Here is a 24837-nt window from a genome sequence, read left to right on the forward strand (position 1 = left end):
ATGACTAGATTCCTGATCTGGCCTTTATCTACAATCTGACTTTGCTAATGTAGATTGTCTTTAGAGGTTAATTGGATTAGTGTAAGAAAGAAGATCAGGAAAGAGGATCAAGATCAATATAAAAGGGACTGTAGATTTTGAGAAAAAAGCAAAACAAAACAAAATGAATTTCTACAAAATATGGAATATAGGCATGTTTTGGGGACACTCTTTATGCGGCCGGCGCAAATCTAGCTATACCTGTCGCTTCCCGGTTGCTGAAGAATTCTTGACGACGACTTTGTTTTCTCTTTTTTCTTATTTCTTATTTTTTTTCTTTTTGACGTTTCTTGTCTGTGATTCGTTCCCTTCGCCGACCGTCTTTCTCTTCATCCGCTGCCATGCATCTATATATCTCACTCAATACACTTATTGCGACCACAGACGGAGAAGGAGAAGGAGAAGGAGAAGGAGAGAAGGAGAAGGAGAGAGGGAGATGGTCTATGTCTGCGGCAAGAAGACCACTAATTGGAAGGTGGAAAGGAAGACAGTGGAGAAGAACAGGAGAATACACATGAAGACCTTGTGCTTCAAGCTCTCCTCCATTATCCCCAAGGAGCACAAAACTATTCACAAGGTCTGTTTAATTTCTGCGCATGATCATGCATCATCATGCATCTTGCTCGCTTAAATATAATTCATCAATTGATTAACCCATCTAGCTAGCTGATAGCTCGTTGCGCGCGTTTTGATTTTAGACTGTGCTGACCCAACAAGACTGCTTCGACGAAGCCGCATCGTATATACAAAAACTCGGAGAAAACATAGAAAAACTGAAGCAGCGAAAGCAGATGCAGAGCATGAGGAGCCTAGGCCAGGACGACGTGGTCGTCGAAGTGAGGTACGAGGACTTGAATTTGGAGGTGGTTGTGGTAAGTGGTGTGAGGAAGAGGTTCATGTTCCATGAGCTGATTAATGTTCTGGAGGAAGAAGGCGCTGAGATTGTCAGCGCCAGCGTTGTGGCTGTGGGCGACAAGATCTTCCACACAATCCATTCTCAGGTTTGTCAGTATTATTTTAATCAGCATCGTCGATCGTCATCTCCATGTCTATATCAACGTAACTCTGTTTGTTTGTTTGTTTGTAAATTTGTTTGTTGCTTTCTGCAGGCTATTAGCTCAAGGATTGGCTTGGAGCCGACTAGCGTCTCTCGGAGATTGAAGGAGCTAGTCAACGGAGTAGACCCAGAGTTCCATATCTGATTTAAGTATGGTGGTCAAAAGTAATTAGATTTCCATATCTTATCAAGGAAAAAGCTAATTAAGGTCAATTGTTCGGAATCAAACTAGCTACGGAATCCACAATTTTACCCTTTCCTCTCCATTTAAGTTTAAAGGTTAAGCACAAATCATATCTGTCTTGAGAATCTATGACAATATATAAATATCATCGTGGATTGTGATGATTCTGTCATACTTTTAAGCGAGGTTTATCTTTCACAGTCAAAGTAAGAAGATGAGAGAGTCCCATCGATCTTGTTCCAAATGATGAGGACGATCGATGTACCTGATTAAGAGGAGAGGGAGCTAGGGAATCAGCGACAACAATTAGGGAAAAAAAAGGGGAGGGCGGCTAGGTATTAGACACGATATAATCATTATTTTAAATGCGATATAAATGATTTATCAACTATATTCTGGAGCATCAATCCATATTATACTAATTATGGATTAATTCCTAAATTATCATAACATATACTGAAATTTTAGCAATCTCATCTTTACTCTAAATTAATCATTTCTATCACAACTTGGAATCTCTAACAACCTTGAGAAACTCTAGTAGTTTAATTTGTTGAGTTAGTGGAGCTTACTTTGAACTAGGCTCAAGCAGTCAAGCTCGATAAAAATTTTCATGGACAAGCTTAAATAAATAAGTTTGAACATAGCTAAGTTCCACTCGACTTATTTAAGTTGCTCCTATTTGAAACTTCATTAAAAACACACACTCTCTGTGGATGTGACCCATTGATAATATAATAATAAACTAATACCATGGGCAACATGGTAGCTCTCAACATCATCTACTATGCTATATTTCAATGCGGTAGAGTTAGAATACTTGTACAAAATTTATACTTGTTTAGGTATTAATTATGACAATAATATCAATAATTAGTCAACTAATGCATATTCTTCATATTCATGTGAAAATTAGAATTGTCAATTTGGGTTAGACTAGTCGAATTGGTACACGTTACCAAATAATTTAAATGGATTTGGTTAAAATTTCATCAACCCATTTAAGAAAGGGTCGGTCTAACTGGATAAGTCCATGAGAGTTGCGGATCCAAACGGGGTAGATGTGTATATATATATATATATATATATATATATATATATATATATATATATAAAAGAGTAAAAATTATGAATTTTTTGCGCCAATTATTTTGGTTAATATGTATAAGTGTGAAATCAAGAATAAGAAATTTTATTTATGAATGGATCAAATTTGATAAATGATAAGAAAATTTTTATATTTTTTTTATTATTTGATGAATTGACTCAACCCACTTTGAATTGAGCTTAAATTTTCTAATCAGTGAGGATGAAGAGCTAGCCTACCCAACCTACCCAACTTGCCAGATGGTGAATTTTGGCTTGCCAACCTGTCCCATCATTGGTCGGCTAACAACTCTAGTGGAAATGAATGTTGTTTATAATATGTTAGAGTGAACTGATATAACTGTTAATAAGATAATAAGACTATATCAAAGAACTTCAAGAGAAAGATTTAGAAGAGTAAGTAAAATTGCAAGATTAAATAAAAAATAACAAGAAAATTTTAGACAAGATTGAACAATGAAATAAAGAATATATGGTTCTCTTTTATAAGTACGGGAGCCATTACTTTTAAATATTTACAAAGAGGTGTTGTAGTTTTTAGCCTAGATCATTAAAAACAAAATACTTCAAAAAAAATTGATTCCTTGGATTATACCCACTTTAAATCATAATTACCTTACAACTATAAAAATATCTTTTTGGTCAATTTTTTTTAATAATAGGTATATAGTCATTATTTTGGTTCGCCTATTTAGTAAATCTGAAGTACAGCTTATATATATTCAAAACTTGATCTTCAAAATATTCATTTCTATTAGAATTTAAACCTGGATCATCTTAGTTTTTCCATTGCACCATAACCATGAGGCATCCTTCATCAGTCTCTAGGATAGATACTCAACAATTGAATTGTATTTTTCATCATACTTCTTCGAATAAACCTCTCCCTCATTATTAAATAATTGTACACTCTAAGATAAAAATTTCTACTAGACTCATCATCTTTTCTCTTATACGGTGTCACTATTGGGTCACTTGGTAAAATTGTTAACAATTATTTCTAGAGTTTTGGACAAAAGGATAAACCAAACTCACGGAACGCCATTGGCATGCCTCAACTAAGCTATGTTCTTCTTTTGTCATTTTACATTCTCAATAATCAACAAGCTAAAAGATTTATTTTTCAAGTTCCTATTGAAATAATAAACTTAATCTTTTGTATATGAATAAATATTATTCATTAACTCTAGAGTGTATTCCTAGAGCATATTAGCATCTAGTCATAAAGAGAAGTGTCTATTATAAAATCTTTTTGTATGTGTCTCTTAAAGAGTTTCTTTGTATGTATAAGTATGTCCTTGTATTTGTCATTGGAATCAATGAAGAATATTAAACAATTGTTATTAAGTTCTCCTTCATTCTCTTCCTCTCTACAAAGATCTTCATATTCATTCTCTCAAATAAAGTGGTATCATAGCTAAGGTTGAAGTTCTCAAGTGATGGCCGGCAATAGAGCTTCTTTTTTTCATTTTCCTCATCTCACAATGGAGAATTATGAGACATTGTGTCTAACGATGAAAGCATTGCTTGGTTTCTAAGATGTATGGGAAATTATAGAGAAAGACTATGAGAAGCCACAAAATGAAGATAATTTACCCCAAGTAGAGAAGAATTCTTTGTCAAAGACAAGGAAGAAGGATCCATAAGCCTTCACCCTCATCCATCAATGTTTGGATGATTCTATGTTATCCCCTTGGGAAAGTTTAGTGGCTAGCACATGAGGTGCTGCCAACTTGAGGTTTGAGATTCAAATCTTGACATAGCCGAGGTAAATATCTCTCTCATGCACCAATCACTATTCTAATGGCTAGTAATCACCCGTGATTTATTTCCTCCAAGTTGGCCTTGGGATGGGTTGGTGGGGGCGCTGAGGGCGAGCGAAGTCGTATTTTACCAACTTAGATGATTTCATGTTCGAGAAAGTTGCCAATGCTGCTACTTCAAAAGAAGCTTAGAAGATATTGGCAAAGACTCTCCAAGGTGTTGACAAAGTAAAAAAAGGTAAAACTTCAATCACTATGGTGTGATTTTGGAGCATTATAGATGAAAGAGTCTAAATACATTATGGATTATTATTCATGGATGAAGACAATTGTCAATCAATTGAAGAGATAAAGAGATACAATAGAAAATGTACATGTTGTGGAAAAGGTGCTTCATTCTTTAATTCATAAATTTAACTATATTGTGTGTATCATTGAAGAAACAAAAGATTTAGATTCAATGACTTGAAAAATTGGAGGGATCATTACAAGCCCGTGAAGAAAAAATGAAAAGAAGACAAAAAGAGTCATTGGAGCAAGTTCTCAAAGTCAAAGCTACATTAAAGAATGATGAAAGAGGATACAATTATTTTAGAAGTCGTGGTCGAGGAAGAACCCGTGAACGAGGAATAGGACATTGAGATGGACAAAATGGGCAAAGTGAGGGGAAAAGAGACAACCTTAATCAAGAAAAAAGAAGTCAATCATCACCTAGATACTATGGAAGAGCAAGAGGAAAAGAACAAGGCTATTATCCAACTTCAAATGGAAGAAGGTATGACAAGTCTAAAGTTAAAAGTTACACTTAACATAAAATGGGTCATTATGCTTGTGAATGTCATAGTGCTACTAATGATATTAAAGAAGAGGCTCATCTTGTTGTAAAGAAATGAGAAATTGAAAAGTCAACTTTATTGGTACAAATCAAGGAAGAAAACAAAGGTGATTTATGGTATTGGGATAATGGTGCAAGCAATCATATATGTGGGTACAAAGAAAAATTTGTAGAGCTTGATGAGAAAGTGAAATACATTGTTTCTTTTGAAGACTCCTCGAAAATTCATATTGAAGGAAAAAGTACAATTTTCATCTCTTCTAAAGATGGCAGTCATAAAATAATATCAGATGTTTACTTTATGGCAAAATTAAGAAGTAACATTATAAGCTTAGGTCAACTACTTGAAAGAGGTTGTGAGATTTTTATGAAGAATAACTATCTTTGGCTTAGAGAACAAAATGTTAATTTGCTTGCTAAGGTTGATATGTCAAAGAACATGATGTTTACTTTGAATATTAAGACAATTGAAACAAAGTGTTTGAAGGCTAATGTGCAAGATGATGTATGGTAATGACCCATGAGATTCGGTCATTCAAACATTGGAGCATTAAAGGCTATGGGAGAAAAGAATATGGAGAATGATTTTCCTTTGATCAACCATCCAAATCATTTATGTGAAGCATGTCTTCTTTGAAAACATACTTGGAAGAGTTTTCCAAAAAAAAAACAACATTCAGAGAGAGAATATCACTTAAACTTGTACATACAGATGTCTGTGGACTAATAAATCCTTTTTCACTTGGTCAGAGTAAATATTTTTACTCTTTATTGATGATTTTAATAGAAAAACTTAGATTTATTTTCTTAAGTAAAAATTAGAAACTTTTGGTTCTTTCAAAAATTACAAGACTCGTGTCAAAAAAGTGAGTGGATATAATATCAAAGTTTTAAGGTATGATCGAGGAGGTGAATTCACTTCCAAGGAGTTCAATGACTTTTGTGAAACTTCTAGAATTCAACGGCCTTTGACAATTCCTAGATTACCAATGGAGTAGTCGAGAGGAAGAATAGAACTATTCTTAACATAGCAAGATGCATGCTAAAAGCCAAAAATATGCCAAAGAAGTTTTGGACCGAAGCTATTTCTTATGCAGTCTTCTTGTCTAATCACTCTCCAATCAAACTCCTCGAGAAGCATGGAATGAAAGAAAACCTAATGTCAAACATTTGCGAGTTTTTGGAAGCATTGCATATGCTCAAGTACCATAACAAGAGAGGTCTATGCTTGATCATCGAAGTGCTAAATATATCTTTGTTGGATATGATTTACATTCCAAAGGCTACAAGTTATACAACCCAAGCAATGACAAAGTGGTAATAAGTCGGGATGTTGAATTTGTTGAAGAAGCATCTTGGAATTGGGAAGTTCAAGAAGAGAAAACATATAATTTTCTTTCATATTTTGGAGCAAAAGAAGATGATACTATAGTACCAATACAAAATACAACTTGACCACTTAATCATGAAGACAGTTGAACTGAAACACCTCAAAAGATGAGAAGTTTAGAAGATATTTATGCTGAAACTCATAAAATCAATGCTTCTATTTTGTCTTTTTTGTAGATTCAGAACCACTAACCTTTGAAGTAGCATTGAAAAATGAACAATGGATGAAAAAATAAATACAATTCATAAGAATGATACATGAGAATTGACAACTCTTCCAAAAGAAAAATAACTATTGATATGAAATGGTTCTACATGATAAAGAAGAATGCAAAAGGGGTCCAAAAATACAAAACTCATCTTATTATAAGAGGATTTAGTCAGCAATAAGATATCGATTATAATGAATTTTTTGCTCTAGTTGCTCACTTAGAAACTATTCAATTGCACAAATTAAATGAAATATTTTCAGTTAGATGTCAAGTTGGCTTTCTTGAATGAAAAGTTTGGAGGAAGATATTTATATAGAACAACCATTAAGATATATTGCTAGAGGACAAGAAAACAAAATTTTGAAGTTGGAGAAGGCTTTGTATGAATTAAAACAAGCCCTAGAGCTTGGTACAGTAGAATTGATCAATATTTCAAATTTAAAGGTTTCATAAAGTGATCACATAAATATGATCTCTATGTTAAAGAAAAGGAGAATGGTGATTTGATAATTTTTTATTTATATGTTGATGATCTTATTTTTACATGAAACAATTCAACAATGTATGATGAATTAAAGAAAGACATGACTATAAAATTTGAAATGACAGATATTATAAAATACGGTAACAAAATAATAATTGTTAATAGACGAATAACCTTAACAGAATTTTTAGAAATTTTTAGGAATTTTCTGGGAATTACTCGGAGCTCGTATGAGGTATTTTGCGGTGATATATTTATAGGCTTGGGAAAAGTCTGTTTGGAATACTCACAAGTAGGAGTTGATTGAGAAATTAATCTAAGGTTTAATTAAAGATACCTAAGTTAATTTCTTTTCTTTTTATTTTCCTTATTTCCTTTCATTTCTCTCCCTCACTGTCCGATTCTTCCCCCAACTCGACGTCGCCTCTCCCTCTCGCGACGCCGACCTCCTCTTCATCTCCCCCAACCTGATGCCTCGCGACGCCTCACCTCCCACGCATATAAAGCCATTGGCCAAGGGAAGCCTCGCCCTCTCCCTTGCGTCGTCGCCCCACCATTCTTCTCCAAATAGCGTCGACCATTTTCCCCAGCCCTAGCCACGGACACCAAGAACTCACCGGGAGTCAAGCGCTCAATTCCATCTTTCTGGCAAAGCTCTCTTCGTCGATCCACCTCCCTCACAATCCCGACGTCGTTGCTGTGCCGGTACAAATTCTCCATCATTGTGCCTTAGTTTCCAAGAGCTGAGTCTAACCTGGCAGCGTCGCCATCCTCCATTGCTTCGAGTCAGTGACCACCTTGGATCCCTTCATTGCCAATCTCTACCATCGCTTGACCTAGGCTTGGTTGGAGAGAAACTGACAACATTAAGAAAGGGTAAGTTGGATGGATTTGGCTTCTCAGTTTGTAGAGATCTGGGTTCCGGTGTTGGTATGGGATGTTATGCTAATTGTGGGATGGTTGTCTCTGGTTGTAGATTCATTGTGTCTTTGGCCACAAATTTTCGACAGTGAGTTGTTTTGGCTAGCAATTTCCAGCAGTTGATCTTCCTGGTGGTGCGTCAACAAGAGAAGGCTTGTAGTAGGGTAAGGGATCTTTGGTTTTGGGTAAGAAAAGGCTTGGCATTAGATTTAGCATCGATCTAATTTCATCTTACAGTTTGAGATTGGTGCTCGATTTCTTTCCTTGGCTCAACGTGAAATTTCGGCTTGACCAGCATTGTTCAAATCAGAAATTAGAGGTCGATAAGGGGTAAGTTGTTTGGTTTAGAGGTGGTGGATTGAGGTTTGGGTTGATGCCTTGATGTGGGTGTGTTAGTATGTGGGGTTGTGATTCTTTATGGATGCTTGGATTGCTTAGTCAATAATGGAATTAAATTTGGTTGGATTAATTATATGCACGTTGTTACAGGACCTTGATTCACGACGAACCGCTTGATGTGGAGATAGTATTTTACACGTGTTGTATTTGAGACAGGTACCTTTGACTTATCTTTTTGATATTGTTATTCTGATATGTTTAGTGAGTTATAACTAGTAGTAATAGTTATGCTTATATCTTCTTGGTATGTCACTACTTGATACCACAGTTTACCATATTGTTATTTATTATGCATTTATGCTTATGTCCTCTTGATTCTTGCATTGTGTACTTATGTAGTGACATACAATGCATTACCGGATATAGGTCTAGCTACTGGATATACTTGGCATGTGTACATAATTTTATTACCTGGCATGTGTACCTAGGTTTATTTTCTGGCATGTGTACCTAGATCATTGTTTTGGACTTGATTTCCGTTCTGGTACATAATTATGAGGAGAATGGTATTTTTCAGGATTTATATGCTTAGTGGCATGCACCATCTTGCACGATTGCATGCTAAGCAATTGTCGGCTCCATTATTGTTGAGCACATTGCCAGTTACAGGGATCTGCACACACAACCACTCATGGGTTAGTAGTATATTAGGAAGGGTGTGTTGCAGCAGGTTGCTCTGTCAGGGCTCCGCTGGTCCGCTCATGGGTAGTGTGATTGCAGCGTGGTAGCAGACAGGGATCCCTCCTCTTGACTATGACACAGGGAGATGAGAGCATTGAGCTCTCCCACTATGATTTGGGGTAGGAGGACAGGTGTACTTCGACAGCATCTTGTCCATTCGGTCACTCAGGAGTAGTGATGACAGAGTGCATAGTTGTCACAACCCTACCCACTCGACCTTACCATCATGTGTGAGGTGGCTAACTGACGACAGGGGTAACCATGTCATTTGTATCATATGCATAGATTGTATTTATTGCTTGTGATTGTTTCATATTAGATGTTGCATTTTTGTGGTTGCATATGATTGACATGTATACAGGAGACATGAGGTATTTGGTCTGACGACCCTTATATTCGGATAAGAGGTCCTGGTGAGTATAACTTCTTTGCTTGTTCAGTTTTCGTATTTCCTGTTTTTGATCAAGCGACTATACTCCATGATTATTACTAATAGCTATATCTTACTATGCATGTCAGCTTGATATCCGCTGAGTTCATTGAACTCACCCTGTTGCTTTATTTCTATTTTAGGTTGAGGTTGTCAGGAGGTTCCAGTCGCTAGTCCCCCACCTCGTGTAGATATGATTTTCTACTTTCAGACTTTGTTTCCTTGTTTTGTGATCTACATGCATGTGATATATAGATCTCATACTCGTGGATGTTATATCGAGTTTTGGTCTACTACCCTTGTGTTCCGCTACGATGGTTTTCCGTTGTGGGTTGTGTTTTCCTCGAGTAGTGGAGTAGGTTTTATAATAAAGTGCGTGTTATGATTTGTTGTGTAGTTAGTCGGAGGCTGATTTATTATAAACTACATGGATTGTTTATTTATATTATTGTATATGTTCTAGCTATGTTGGTCAAAAATTGTGAGTCCCTGTAGGCTATGTAGTCAAGTATCAGATTGCCACCCGTACAAGGGAGATGTTGCCAAAATTTTCCTTGGTAGGGACTCCCCCGGGGCGTGACAATTTATTTGGTATCGGAGCCTAGGTTTTGTGAGTCAATCTGGGTATTTTCAAATTTATACGGATTTTCATCGACTTTTATGTTTCGGAATTCTGAGGTAGTCTTCGACGAGGTAATATTTGGGGACTTGGCAGTGACGGAACATTTCCAGATGGTAAATAGGTATGATGGTTAATTTTATAATTTTGGTATCCGTAACAATACATGTGTAATAATTTAATAGATATGAAGCGAGCTACACGTGTTCCCGCGCCGAGACATAGCGCAGGACTGCCACGTAAAAGGACGTTGGAATCCCTGGCGACGAAGTCGCTAGAGAGGTCTTCTATGATCGAGCCTATCAGTCAGGGACAGACTCCACATGGTACTGTAAGTGCGTCGGGCTCTCAGTTTCTGACGGTTCCTTCACCAAAGGTACTTGCCCCGACCATACCCATCGGACCCACCCCTACAGTATTCACGGTACCACCTGTGGCATATCTGTCCCCTCCATCAATAGTGCTTGCTGCTGTGTACCTAGCACCTCGTACCAATAGTACTAGTTGACCCAGAAGTATCAGTTGCTCCTTATCCGGTACCACCACCTACTATACCTCCAGTCTCTCCTACCTATATTGACCCTGCAGTGCCACCAGCGGTACCTGCCCCGGCTTATGCAGCAGCACCAGGGGTACCTTCCCCGGCGTATCCAGCGGTACGACTTGTAGTACCAGATCCAGTGGTTCCGCCAGTTCTCGCGGTGATCCCTACTCACCCTACTGATATTATTGCGGCACGAGCTCGAATCCCAGCTTTGGCGGAGTTGGTGAAAAGTCAATTTATGCTATTCCACGGAGAGACCGATCCGAGCGTGGCTCAGTCTTGGATAGAGACTTTGGAGTGGACTTTCTGATATATGGCTTGCTCCAAGTGGGAGAAGGCAGAGCTGGCTGCTTACCATTTATGGGATGAGGCTGATATCTGGTGGGACACGCAACGCTAGATCATAGGAGAGCAACATATCACCTAGGCGAGATTTAGAGAGGCTTTTGAGAGCCAGTATTTTCCACGGTCATATCAGATGACACACCATTAGGATTTTCTGAGTCTTCGGCAGAACAACCGCATAGTGACAGAATATAATACTGAATTTAATTGGTTAGTCAAATTTTATCTAAAGTTAGTTGCTGAGGATAGATCACATATGCTTCAGTTTGTCCATGGATTGGATGGACATCTGCAAGTAAAGATTGTGGGTTTTGGTAATTCATCTTACATAGAGGCATTGGATAGAGCACTTATAATTGAGTCGGCTTAGTAGAGAGTGTATCCAGACAAGAAAAGAAAGCAAACAGATCGGACTTCAGGACAGATCCAACAGTCACAGGCTACCAGACCGCAGCAGAGTGGTCGCAGTCAGGCGGGTCAGGGTACTTCTGGGGCATCTGGCCGGCCTTAAAAGTCAGGACGAACCTCACCAGGATGTTCCCAATCTTCTTAGCAGAACCGAAAACAACCCGCCAGTGACATTCACTGCACCCGATGTGGGTCCAGAGATCACATCACATCAGCCTGCTACCTGGAACAATCAGTTTACTGTTATTGTAAATTGCTTGGGCACATGAGCCAAGATTGTTCGTTGAAGGCTCAGCATGTGGCTTCCAGGGTTTCTGTTCAGGGAGGACAGATCAGTCAGACAAGGACTCAGCGAGGAGGGCAGAAAGCCCAATCTTCGCACCGCCAGCAGAGGACAGGTCCCCCTTCAGTAGCTGCATATGGCATGCATGGATAGGAGCACTCCAGTTCTTTTACGATATCACAGAGTCCTGTCTCGAGACCTTAGTATCTGACACAGGGGCAGTATCAGTTGCAACCTCAGCCGCTAGTGCAGTATCAGCTGCAACCCCAGCCACTGGTTCAGTACCAGTCGCAGCCTCAACCACTAGTTCAGTACCAATCATAGCCCTAGCCACCGGTTCAGTATCAGACTCAGCCCTCCTATCCATCTTTGGCTCAACATCCGATACCGCCTCAGTGGCAGGCTCAGACTCAGGCGCAGCAGCCTCTGGCAGTGATACCACCTCCACCCCCGCCAGAGACTAGACGAATTCATGTGGTTACCAGAGAGGATTCACAGCGGGCCGACGGATCAGTTTTCCACGATACGATTTTACTTTATGCATTTTCCGCTGATATGCTAGTTGATACTGGTAGTTCGCATTCCTTTATTCCTTGTGCATTTATGAGGGAGATTGATAGACTACCTATCCTTAGACTGTGGTGACTGATCGTCGCCCTACAGTCCGGTGATACATTGGACGCCACTTAGGAGGTCAGAGGATGCCCATTAGACTTCGGTAACAAGATACTCATTGTAGATTTATTAGTATTGGAAATGGTCGAGTTCGACATTATTCTTGGCATGGATTAGCTGTCAGCATATCATGCTATGGTTGATTTCCAAACGAGGGTGGTCACATTCTGACCTCCGAACCAACCCTCGTGGGATTTCACTGGCATCAGGGATGATGGTATATCGACCATTTCTATGATTCAAGCTCAAAAACTGCTGTCACATGGCTATCAGAGATTTTTATTGTCATCAATTAATGCTAATGACAACAGTAGTTCTCAGCTCTCAGACATTCCAGTGGTCCGAGAGTATCCGGATGTATTTCCAGATGAGCTACCAAGATTGCCTCCCCGAAGGCAAGTGGAGCTTGCTATTGAGCTGATTCTAGGGACCGCGCTGGCATCGAAAGCTCCTTATCGTATGACATCGAAAGAGTTGGATGAGTTAAAAGTCCAACTCCAGGAGTTATTGGACAAGGGATTTATTCGCCCTAGCGTATCTCCGTGGGGTTCTCCGGTATTGTTCATCAAGAAAAAGGATGGTATTCTGAGGTTGTGCATCGATTATAGACAGTTGAATGTAGTGACCATTAGAAATAAGTACCCTTTACCACATATCAAGGATTTGTTTAATTAGCTCAGAGGTACATCATTGTATTCTAAGATTGAGCTGCAGTCCGGATATCATCAGCTAAGAGTCAAAGATTCTGATGTTCAGAAGACAACATTCCACACCAGATATAAACATTATGAGTTTTTGGTAATGTCATTTGGATTTACCAATTCTCCAACGATATTTATGGATTTGATGAACCACATCTTTTTGGAATATCTAGATCAGTTCGTTATCATTTTCATCAACGACATTTTGATCTACTCTCGTTCTAAGGAGGAACATGCAGAGCATCTTCACATAGCCTTGGAGACTCTTCGACAACATCGTCTATATGCAAAGTTCAACAAGTTTGCTTTCTGGCTATCCTCAGTCGATTTTCTGAGACACGTGATTTCTATACGAGGTATTTCTGTAGACCCTCAGAAGATCGAGACTGACAAAAGTTGGGAGCAGCCGAAATCAGTTAAAGAGATTCGTAGTTTCTTGGGATTAGCCGGATATTATAGATGATTCGTTGAGGGGTTCTCTCGCATTGCTATGCCGCTGACACGTCTGACCAAGAAAGGCGTGAAATTCACATGGTCAGAAGCATGCGAGACCAGCTTCTCGGAGCTGAAGCGGAGACTAGTGTCGGCACCAGTACTAGTTTTACCCTTTGGAGAGGATGGATTCGTGCTTTAGACCGACGCTTCTCTACAGTGTTTGAGCACTGTTTTGATGTAGTACGACAGGGTAGTCTCCTATGCTTCTCGTCAGTTGAAGGAGCATGAGAAGAACTACCAAGTACATGATTTAGAGTTAGCCGCTATTATCTTTGCTTTGAAAATTTGGCGGCATCATCTGTATGGTATTACATTTGAGATTCTCACTGATCATAAGAGTCTCAAATATCTTTTCACTCAGAAGGAACTCAATCTCTGACAAAGGAGATGGATGGAGTTCTTGAAGTATTATGACTATACTATTAGCTACCACCCAGGGAATGTTGGAGTGTATACTAAAAGCCTAGCTTTTGTAAACATTTATTTTTGAAATAAAAGAATCACATTGGTCAATATCTACATTTATTTGTTAAATGTAATTGTTCAATTAATTTATATAAGTAGATAACATGGTGTGTGGTGTCACACTCAGAAGATCATGTTGTCGGTTCTTTATAAATTATAAACAGTTGCTCACGACTAAGATGGAAAGGAATAAACCATCGGAATAGTCGTAGTGTAATTAAGTATTAGTTTATCTTTATTAATAAATTACACTGGTACACTCTAAGTGTATTGAGTAGGACCATTTAGGTAAGTTTTTTTTGTACTGACTTAATAAAAGAACTAGACCTTAGTTATTATGGAAGTGTGTGCTCTTAATCCTAATATAATAACAAGCACATATATTTAATATTTATTTCTTTGACTTATCAAAGGGTGAGGTTTAGCTCGATAAATCAATATGCCGATAAGTTGGGAAATGATATTACTTATAGTGTGTGTTGTTAATTATAGAAGGAATCTGTGTCCTAGTTATCTAGGTTGAGAATGCCCCCAAGAGGGGCTCATAAGGATTATCATGTTAAACCCTGCAGGTGGACTTAGTTCGACATGACAATGAGGTTGAGTGATACTACTCTTGGAGCTAGATATTAATTAAGTGAGTTGTTAGTAACTTACTTAATTAGTGGACATTTGTTATCTTAAACATAGGGAGACTAACACACTCATGATAAGAAAGAACCCATAATGTAATTTGGGATTGGTGCGGTAGTGCGATAATAACTCTCTAGTGGAATGAGTTATTATCGATGAACTAGAGTTGTGTGTTCGGGGCGAACACGAGACACTCAAGCTCATCGGAAAGCCAAAACCAATTTTTCCTCTAGGTCTCTGTCGTAGCCTCATTATAGCCTCAAGTCCATCCAAATATAAGTCCATCTTGGTGTCCAAGAAGGAGGTTGGTCCAATGCTTGGTGACCAAGCAAGGGTCGGCCACATCCTCTTCTATAGGGGTCGGCCCTTTGCTTGGTGCCCAAGCATGTAGGGGCCGACCAAAATATTTCAAACAAAGAGTGGTGTTTTGAATTTTTAAAATCTTCTCTTTGTAGAAAACTACAAGTTTTAAAAGAGAGATTTTAAATTTTAAAACTTTCCTTATTTGAATTAGGCCACATGTTTTAAAAGAAAGTTTAAAAGTTTTTAAAACTTTCCTTTTTTTAACCATCCTCATTGTTTAAGAAAAAAAAGAAGATAAGTTTTAAAATTTAAATTTTTCTATCACCATGTTAAAAACGGAAATTTTATAAGAGAAGTTTTAAATTTTAAAACATGGTTTTAATTTTTAGAACTTTCCTTTTTTAACTCCTACTTTCGGAAATTAGAAGAGAGCTTGTAAAATTTTATAAGAGGATTTCTTCTTGTAAAATTTTATAAAAAATTATTATATTTCTTTCCTCTTATAGGGGTCGACCAACCTTGCTTGGTGCCCAAGCAAGGTGGTCTGCCAAAAAGAAAAAAAAAATCATCATCCAAATTGATTTGGTGATTGATTCAATCAAGAGGAAAGAAAAGGAAAATAAAAAGGGAAAAAGGAAAAACTAGAGGAAGATTTTAATTTTTGTAAAAATTCTTCCCTTATTTGTCTTGGGCAAGTATTATAAAAGAAGGGGTGAGGAGGCTTCATGAGACACAATTCTTATTCTCTTGCTTGGAGGATCTCTTGGTGTGGCCGGCCCTCTCTCTTCTCCCTTTCCCTTTGCTCTCTTCTCCTTGGTGGTGGTGGTGGTCAGATTTTAGAGGAAGAGGAAGAAAGCTTTTGGTTGGTGTTTATCTTGGAGGATCGTCGCCCACACGACGTCCAAGGCGAGGTGAGGAACACGGCAGAAGATCTCGAGGTTATTAGTTTACAAAGAGAAGGTATAATTAGCAATTATTTTCTGCATCATGCTAGTTATTTCTTTTTATAAGAATTCCAAACACAAGAGGCATTAGATCTAGTATTTCAAATTTGTGTTTTCTTTGTTTTTGAATTTGTGATTCGAATGTTCTTTTTGGTTAGCCTAGAGTTATTTAAGGAAATTAAATATTAGCTTTCCTTAAAAGACTTTTCTAGGCGGTGGTGGTTGCTCCCATATCTAAGAAGGTCATGTGCCTCGCCATGCAGTCCTGAAAGCTAATTTTGGAAATTAATATTTAATGGAATTAATAACATAGGTAGATTTGAATCAATAGTGTTAAGTTGCACTTGCGATTCAAATCTAAACCATTAAGAACAGATAAGTTAAATTTATAATAAATGATGTTAAGGTCCGTATGCGATTCCTAATTTAACTTTTAAAGAACACAATAGGTTATTTAAGGAAAGGTTCGACACTTGTACAAAATTTTTGTACAGTGGAACCGGTACGTTTTCCTAAGACTAACCAACAATTGGTATCAGAGCTAGGGCTTGCCTGTGTGTGTTTTGGTTTTCAAATTAATTATGCACATGTCATACATAATTTAGGCAGGATAATAGTAGGATGTGCTAACTTTGTGGTTGCAGACTCCAACTATTATGACATTTAGATATTGTGTGTGATTGAACCCTTGGACATGTCAAGGACATTATTTTGTGTGCATGATTGTATGTATTAAATACAACAGGAGTTGTATTATTTTTAGAATTTTATTTTTGTTCGATCTAGAATACATGTACATTCCTTTATGGAATATAGGATCGATATATGTAAAATTCTATTTTTGTCACGGATCGGATGCTTGCAAGGCGTGGTACTTTTGGAGGACCAGAGGCGCAGCGGAATAAGAAGCAAGATAGATGCGACAACTCGACCCGATGGCGGTGGCTAAAAATGGCAGCAGCTAGAGTTGGAGCATACTGAAGACAGTGATGGAAAAGGCTATAATAGTTGGAAAATTAATTTCCAAATTTATTGCTTTTATTTACTGTGATGTTTATGTGCATGTGATGTATGCTAGCATAGGTTAAAATCCTTATTTTAAATAACTAAGTTGGAGAGGGATTTTAATAAATCTTATGACCTCTATTACTGGTTTGTAAGTGATGCAACAAGCTAGCGTGTTGGCTCTGAGTGCCTCCCTCCACAACGGATGGGTTTGTTGCGGATCACTAGATCAAACTTCCTTTATGGATGGTTATAGGAAATTATTTAGGAGCGTGTGATCTTCTCCAACTGAAGGGGCATAATCCTATTTAATAGACTTAGTATCAAATAATGGTATACGCTTAGACGCATTTAATAGTATCATCCCCAATGGAGTCACTGCTATTGTTTTCCGTGAGCAAAGTGAAACCAACTATTAGTTTTATTTGTCATAAAGTTAGGATGACAAGATAATAAAATTAATGGGTCACACCCTCCTCTTACAAATGTTGAATTTGTATACGTCCACACTAACGTGACATACAATATTCACGGTGATTTGAGGTGTTGGTTAATTTAAAATAGTATTGTTTGAGGAATCAATATTATTCTAAATTTAGAGGCTTGACCAAAGTTTATTTTTGTGATTCTTAGGATAACTTTCAACCCACTGGCCATTATACTGAAAGAGAACAAACTTACTGGTCCCAACTATATTGATTGGAAAAGGAACCTGGACATTGTTCTTACTGCTGAAAGCTATAAGTTTGTACTGACTGAGACTTGCCCTGATGCACCTGACGGTGACTCTACCCCAGAGGAGATTGAGTATCATAAGAAATGGGTAAAAGCTGATGAGATGGCGCGGTATTACATTTTGGCATCAATGTCAAATGTATTGCAACATCAACATCAAGATTTACCAACAGCTTATGATATAATGAACAATCTCAAAGAACTCTTTGGGCACCAGAGTCGGACTGCTAGGCAAGAGGCAATTAGAAAGTTAATGACAGCCACCATGTCTGAGGGAACACCCGTAAGGGATCATATCCTCAAAATGATGGCCTATCTGATCGAAATACAAGTTCTTGATGGAGAAATTGATGGGGAAACCCAAGTCGATATAATTCTCCAAATGCTACCCAGAAGTTTTGAGCAATTCCGCCTGAACTATAACATGAACAAAAGAGAGTATATGTTGGTGGAACTTCTAACATAACTACAGGCAGCAGAAGATATATTTTGTCAAAGTTCTCAGATTCACTATGCTGAAAATGGTTCTACTTCTAAGCCGAAAGGCAAGAAGAAGAAGAAACAGGTCTTTTCAGCAAAGAGAGTGAATAAACCTCAGGGACAAAAAGCTGGAATGAAGAAGCTGAAGGGTAAGTGCTTCATCTGCAAGCAGTCAGGACATTGAAAGGCGGACTGTCCTCATAGGAATCAGAACAATAAAGGTATATCTCATGCTCTAGTAATTGAAACATATTTAGCGGTGTTATCTACCAGTACCTGGTGTGTAGATACGGGAGCCACTGATCATGTCTGCAATTCTTTGCAGGGGTTCCAGGAAACCCGACGACTATTTGATGGAGAGATAACCGTCTACATGGGCAATGCTACTAAGGTGGCAGTTGTTGTAGTAGGAGACGTCTACTTATCTTTTGATAGGAATAGAAGTTTGATTTTAAGAAGTTGTCTTTATGTACTCAGTTTTAGAAAAAATTTAATTTCAGTTTCTAAACTGTATTTGGATGAATATTCTGTTTCCTTTAGCAACAATGTCATTATAAAGAGAAATAAGGTGATTATCTGTTCTGGTGCATTGGTTGACAATTTATATACTTTAAATCCAATTTCTCCCACAAAGCAAAATATGGAAATTAATAACACATCTTCTAACTCTAATAAGAGAAAAGACCTTCGGAAATGAACTAAACGTATCTTTGGCATCTAAGGTTTGGTCATATTAACTTAAGTATGATTTAAAGGCTTGTAGCCGATGGACTCTTGGGTTCATTAGAGTTGAAAAACTTTCCAACATATGAATCCTACTTGGAAGGTAAAATGACCAAGAGACCTTTTAAGGACAAGGGGTATGAGCCAAAGATGCGTTAGAACTGGTTCATTCTGATTTGTGTGGTCCTATGTCTATCCAGGAAAGAGGTGATTATGAATACTTTGTCTCCTTTATAGACGACTATTCAAGATACGGATACATTTACCTGATGCGCCGTAAGTCTGAATGTTTTGACAAGTTCAAAGAATATAGGGCTGATGTGGAGAAACGTCTTGGTAAAAGTATCAAGACACTACGGTCTGACCATGGTGGCGAATACCTCTTTGGAGAGTTTAGGAATTACTTATCAGAAGTTGGGATTCAATCCCAATTGTCTGCACTTGGTACATCCCAACAGAATGGTGTGGTAGAACGAAGGAATAGGACTCTTATGGAAATGGTTAGATCGATGATGAGTTATTCAGAATTACCAAATTCTCTGGAAACGGCAGTGTACATTCTAAATATGATACCTTCTAAAACAGTTCCTTCTACTCCCATGGAATTATGGAATGGGCGTAAGCCTAGTCTGAATCATATCTAGATATGGGGTAGTCCAGCACATGTGCTGAAGGGAGATACTGACAAGTTGGAATCACGCACATAAGTTTGTCTGTTTGTGGGATATCCTAAGGGAACGAAAGGTGGTTTATTTTATAATCCTAAAAATCAGAAGATCATTGTTAGCACCAATGCTCGATTTTTAGAAGAAGATTATGTAATGAACCATAAGCCCATGAGTGAAATAGTTCTAGAAGAAATAAGAGAGGGCACGTCTACTTTAATACCAACAGTACAAGATGAAGTATCATAAGAAACTGCAACACGTGTCACACATGATACACAATTAGAGACAGTGCCTCGTCGTAGTGGGAGGGTTGTAAGGCAACCTGAGAGATTCATGTTTTTGGGAGAGTCTTCGGACTTGATCCCGGGTAAACATGAACCTGATCCCCGTACATATGATGAAGCACTCCAAGATATAGATGCAGTATCTTGGCAAAAGGCAATGAATTCAGAAATAGAATCTATGTATTCTAATAAGGTCTGGGAGCTTGTAGAACCACCTGATGGTGTAAAAGCCGTTGGATGCAAGTGGATCTACAAAAGGAAAAGAGGGACAGACGGGAAGGTAGAAACCTTCAAAGCAAGGCTTGTAGCAAAAGGGTACACTCAGAAAGAGGGAATCGATTATGAGGAGACCTTTTCGCCGGTAGCCATGCTTAAGTCTATCCAGATACTCTTATCCATTGCTGCTCATATGGATTATAAGATTTGGCAATTGGATGTCAAGACAACATTCCTTAACGAAAGTCTTGAAGAAAACATCCATATGAAGCAACCAGAGGGATTCATTGAAAAAGGCAAAGAACATCTAGTGTGCAAGCTCAATCGGTCCATTTATGGACTGAAGCAAGCTTCAAGATCTTGGAACATCTGGTTTAATGAAGTAATCCAATCATATGGATTTATTCAGTGTCTGGATGAGTCTTGTGTAGACAAGAAGTGTAACGGAAACGTGGTGATATTTCTTGTACTATACGTAGATGATATTTTGTTAATTGGCAACAATGTCAAGGTATTATCGTACGTAAGGGTATGATTGTCCAAACAATTTGATATGAAGGACTTAGGAGAATGTGCACACATTCTTGGGATCAAAGTTATAAGGGATCGCAAGAAAAGAATGTTGTGTCTATCTCAAGCTTCATATATAGACACGATCCTTGCTCGTTTTAGCATGCAGAACTCCAAGAAAGGTTTCTTACCTTTTAGGCATGGAGTAGCCTTATCTAAAGAGATGTCTCCAAAGACATCAAAGGAGATGGAAGATATGAAGGTAGTTCCTTATGCTTCGGCTGTAGGAAGCCTTATGTATGCAATGCTGTGTATGAGAACTGATATCTGTTTTGTCGTGGGCATGGTTAGCAGATATCAGAGTAACCCTGGACAAGGACATTGGACTACTGTAAAGCATATATTGAAGTACCTAAAAAGGACTAGAGATTTTATGTTAGTCTACCAAGCAGATGATTTGCTCCCTGTGATTTACACGGATTCGGACTTCCAATCAGATAGGGACAATAGTAAGTCTACATCAGGCTATGTGTTTACTCTAGGAGGTGGATCCATTGCATGGAGGAGTGTTAAGTAGAAATGCGTCTTGGACTCAACCATGGAAGCTTAGTATGTGGCAGCCTCTGAGGCAGCCAAAGAAGCTATATAGCTCAGGAACTTCCTAATGGACTTAGATGTGATTCCTGGTTTGCCCAAAATCATCACAATTTATTGTGATAATAGCGGTACAGTTGCAAACTCGAAGGAACCACGAGCCCATAAGGCAAGTAAACATATAGAGCACAAGTACCACCTGATACGAGACATCGTCAAGAGAGGAGAAGTTATTGTCGCCAAGATTGCATCGGCAGATAACCTGGCAGATCCTTTCACTAAGGCTCTTCCAGCGAATGCTTTTGATCGGCATGTTGAGGGGATGTGAATCAGATGTATGACAACAGATATGGCAGCTTAGTCTTTTAGTATAAGTGGGAGATTGTTGGAGTGTATACTAAAAGCCTAGCTTTTGTAAACATTTATTTTTGAAATAAAAGAATCACATTGGTCAATATCTACATTTATTTGTTAAATATAATTGGTCAATTATTTTATATAAGTAGATAACATGGTGTGTGGTGTCACACTCAGAAGATCATGTTGTCGGTTCTTTATAAATTATAAGCAGTTGCTCACGACTAAGATAGAAAGGAACAAACCATCGAAATAGTTGTAGTGTAATTAAGTATTAGTTTATCTTGATTAATAAATTACACTGGTACACTGATAACCATGATTTTTTTGTATTATTTTGATTCATATATGCATGGTTTGATGTTGATTTCATAGGTTTAAATCATGGTTACATCACATTTTTGTGCATTGTCTTATTTTTGGACTTAATTGCAAATTATTATATTTTTGTGTTATTTGATGCTAATATTTGATTCTTATTTTGTAGGCATCAAAGGATCTTGGATTTGGATCTATTTGGACCAAATTTGTGCTCGAATCGGAGTTGAAACGAGAAGATCAAACCTTGGAGTTATTTGGACCGCTCATCTACAATCAAGCAGATTTGAGTCATCCATTGATGATCTGGCCCATCCAACCTAATGAAGAGGAGATCTCAGCCATAGATGAAGATCCAGAGGTTTTGATCCAGATCTGAGTTCATACAGCCATTGATCAAGCCCGAATTAATCTAGACTGTTCATCAAAGATTGGGAAGATCTGAACCATCCAGTGAATATCTGGTCGATCCGACCTAAGGGAGAGTAGATCCAAACCCTTGATGAAGATCAGTACCTTCGGATCAGAGTTTAGGCGATCTTTCACCGTTGATTTAGCCCCGATTCGCTCACAGCCGTCCGTTCAGATCTGGATCTAATTTAAAACACAAAAGCTACATTGCTTGAGCTTTGTCGATCTCCTCCGCTGTTCTTGGTGTCGCGCGTTCTTCTTCCGGTGGATTTCGACCCCGATTTCCCTCTCCGATCAATCTTTCAAGCTTCGACATCATTACAGAGCTTCAATGCATCGTCGTCCCGATCATCTGAAATCGTCGGAGGGTGTTCTCTCTGGTGTTATTCTTCTCCCGGCATCTCTTTGTTCACCTCAGATTTGAAGGTGTTCCTCCAAATCTGAGGCTCCGATTCCCATCAGCGACGTTCGGCGGTGGTCCTCCGACGTTACTGAGCTTCATCCGACGACCATCCGCAGTCCTCATCTTCCATCCAGATCCAGAGATCCGAGATTGCAGATTTCCAGCATTTTCGGCACTTGAGTGGGTTTAGGGTTGTTCTAGCTTACCGGAGGTGGTCCGCCGGTGTTCTTGAGCATTCCTTGAACTGAGACGTAACTGAGGTTCTTCATTGAGGTACAGAGTTGGGTGTTCTTGACTTTGGCATTCTTGTGTGACGACAAGAGTGTGAAGCTTGTATAGATTGGTTGTGAGTTGGTTCACTTAGGGTTAATTTCATTTTATACCTGTTTTGTAGCTTGATACAGATTTATCCGAGATTTATACTTATGGTTGTGAGGCAACGAGACGTGAACCGGGGTCTCTATTCGAAATAATAGTCAACGGGATACCACATGATCTGATAATCTCTCGGCAAAACAGATCTACCAATCGATCCAGGAAAACAGTCTTCTGGATCGCTAACGAGTGCGCGGATTTGGTTAATCGATCAACGATTACTCAAATCGCGTCATGGCCTCGTCGTGTCCTCGACAAACCTACCACAAAGTCCATAGTAATGTGTTCTCATTTCCACTCAGGATTAGGAATCTGCTGAAGTAAGCCGGCAGGTCTCTGGTGCTCGGCCTTCACTTGCTGACAGACAAGACATCTAGCTACAAAATCCACGATGTCTTCCTTCATGTCGTCCTTCATGTCGTTCCACCAATAGAAACACCTCAAATCTTGGTACATACGGGTACCGCCTGGGTGGACAGTAAATCATGAGCGATGAGCCTCCGGAAGTAACTCCTATAAGACTGGATGAGACTGAAGCATGCAAAATCTGCCTCGGTAGTGTATAACACCCTCCTCGTCTCGTGTGAACTCAGTCTGCTGCCCGGAAGCTATCTGGCTGTAAATAAACTGCAAATACTGATCAGCAGCCTATAGCTCTCGTATCCTCGTCCTGATCAACGACTGAGCAACCATGGTAACCAGAGTACCCTGCTCTGTCTGTCCTTACCCCTCAAGGTCTAAATCGGAGAAACCTTGAATCAAGTCTGTGACCACAACTCGGTGGCAAGCCAAAGTCCCTCTGGACTTCCTGCTAAGTGCATGGCAACCACATTAGCTCTCCCCGGGTGATAGCTAATGGTATAATCATAATCCTTCAGGAACTTCATCCATCTCCTCTGTCGGAGATTAAGTTCCTTCTAAGTAAACAGATTTTCGAGACTCTTATGGTCAGTGAGAATCTCAAATATAACGCCATATAAATAATGTCGCCAAATATTCATGGCAAAAATAATGGCGACTTGCTTCAGATCATGTACAGGGTATTTCTTCTCATGATCCTTCAACCAACGAGAAGCATAGGAGACTACCATATCGTGCTGCATCAGAACAACGCTCAAACCCTGAATAGATGCGTCGGTGTAGAGGACATATCCGTCCTCTCTAGAAGGTAAAACCAAAATCGGAGCCAACACTAGTCTCCGCTTCAGCTCCTAGAAGCTGGTCTTGTCATCCTCAGTCCAAGTGAACTTCACGCCTTTCCTGGTCAGGTGTGTAAGTAGCATAGCAATCCATGAGAAACCCTCAATGTATCTCCGGAAATATCGAGCCAAACAAAGGAAGTTGCGAGCCTCTTCTATAGACTCCGTCTACTCCCAACGGTAACGACCTTGATCTCCTGTGGAACCACGGTATACTCCTCCTGATGACCGTGTGTCTCAAACATCTCACAGAAGACAACCAAAATACACACTACTGATCTTCACATCTAGACGTTTCCATTGAAGCATCTCTAGAACTATGCAAAGATGAAGTGCGTAACTCACCGTGGATCCGAAATAGATCACAACACCGTCAACAAAGACAATGGAAACCGATCCAAACATCCTGGGAATACCAAAATCATCAAGTCTCTGAAAACCTCTAAGCCTTCCCAAACCCTAATGGTAAAATCATGACACATAATGTCCGTATCACAGACATTTCTAACCATAAGATCCCTGACAATAAGTCTGAAATATGATCACCAACGATATAAATCATTTAAGCATAGATCCTCCAGTGTAAGAAAATACCACATATGTGGGAGAAATGCTCTACCACAAGAAATCCTCAATATGTAGG

The 24837-nt window shown here is 38.8% G+C and overlaps 1 protein-coding gene across 1 annotated transcript; it reads left to right on the forward strand.

Moving 5' to 3' along the window:
- The first annotated feature begins 251 nt into the window (after positions 1–251).
- Positions 252–1360, forward strand: LOC122000073 (transcription factor bHLH167-like). Its single transcript, XM_042554629.1, has 3 exons — positions 252–616; positions 738–1040; positions 1149–1360. Exons 1-3 carry the CDS (start codon positions 476–478, stop codon positions 1239–1241), a joined length of 537 nt encoding a protein of 178 aa, XP_042410563.1. The 5' UTR covers positions 252–475; the 3' UTR covers positions 1242–1360.
- Positions 1361–24837: the final 23477 nt, after the last annotated feature.

This window comes from Zingiber officinale, chromosome 7A, assembly GCF_018446385.1.
Source record: "Zingiber officinale cultivar Zhangliang chromosome 7A, Zo_v1.1, whole genome shotgun sequence".
Taxonomy (NCBI): Eukaryota; Viridiplantae; Streptophyta; class Magnoliopsida; order Zingiberales; family Zingiberaceae; genus Zingiber; species Zingiber officinale.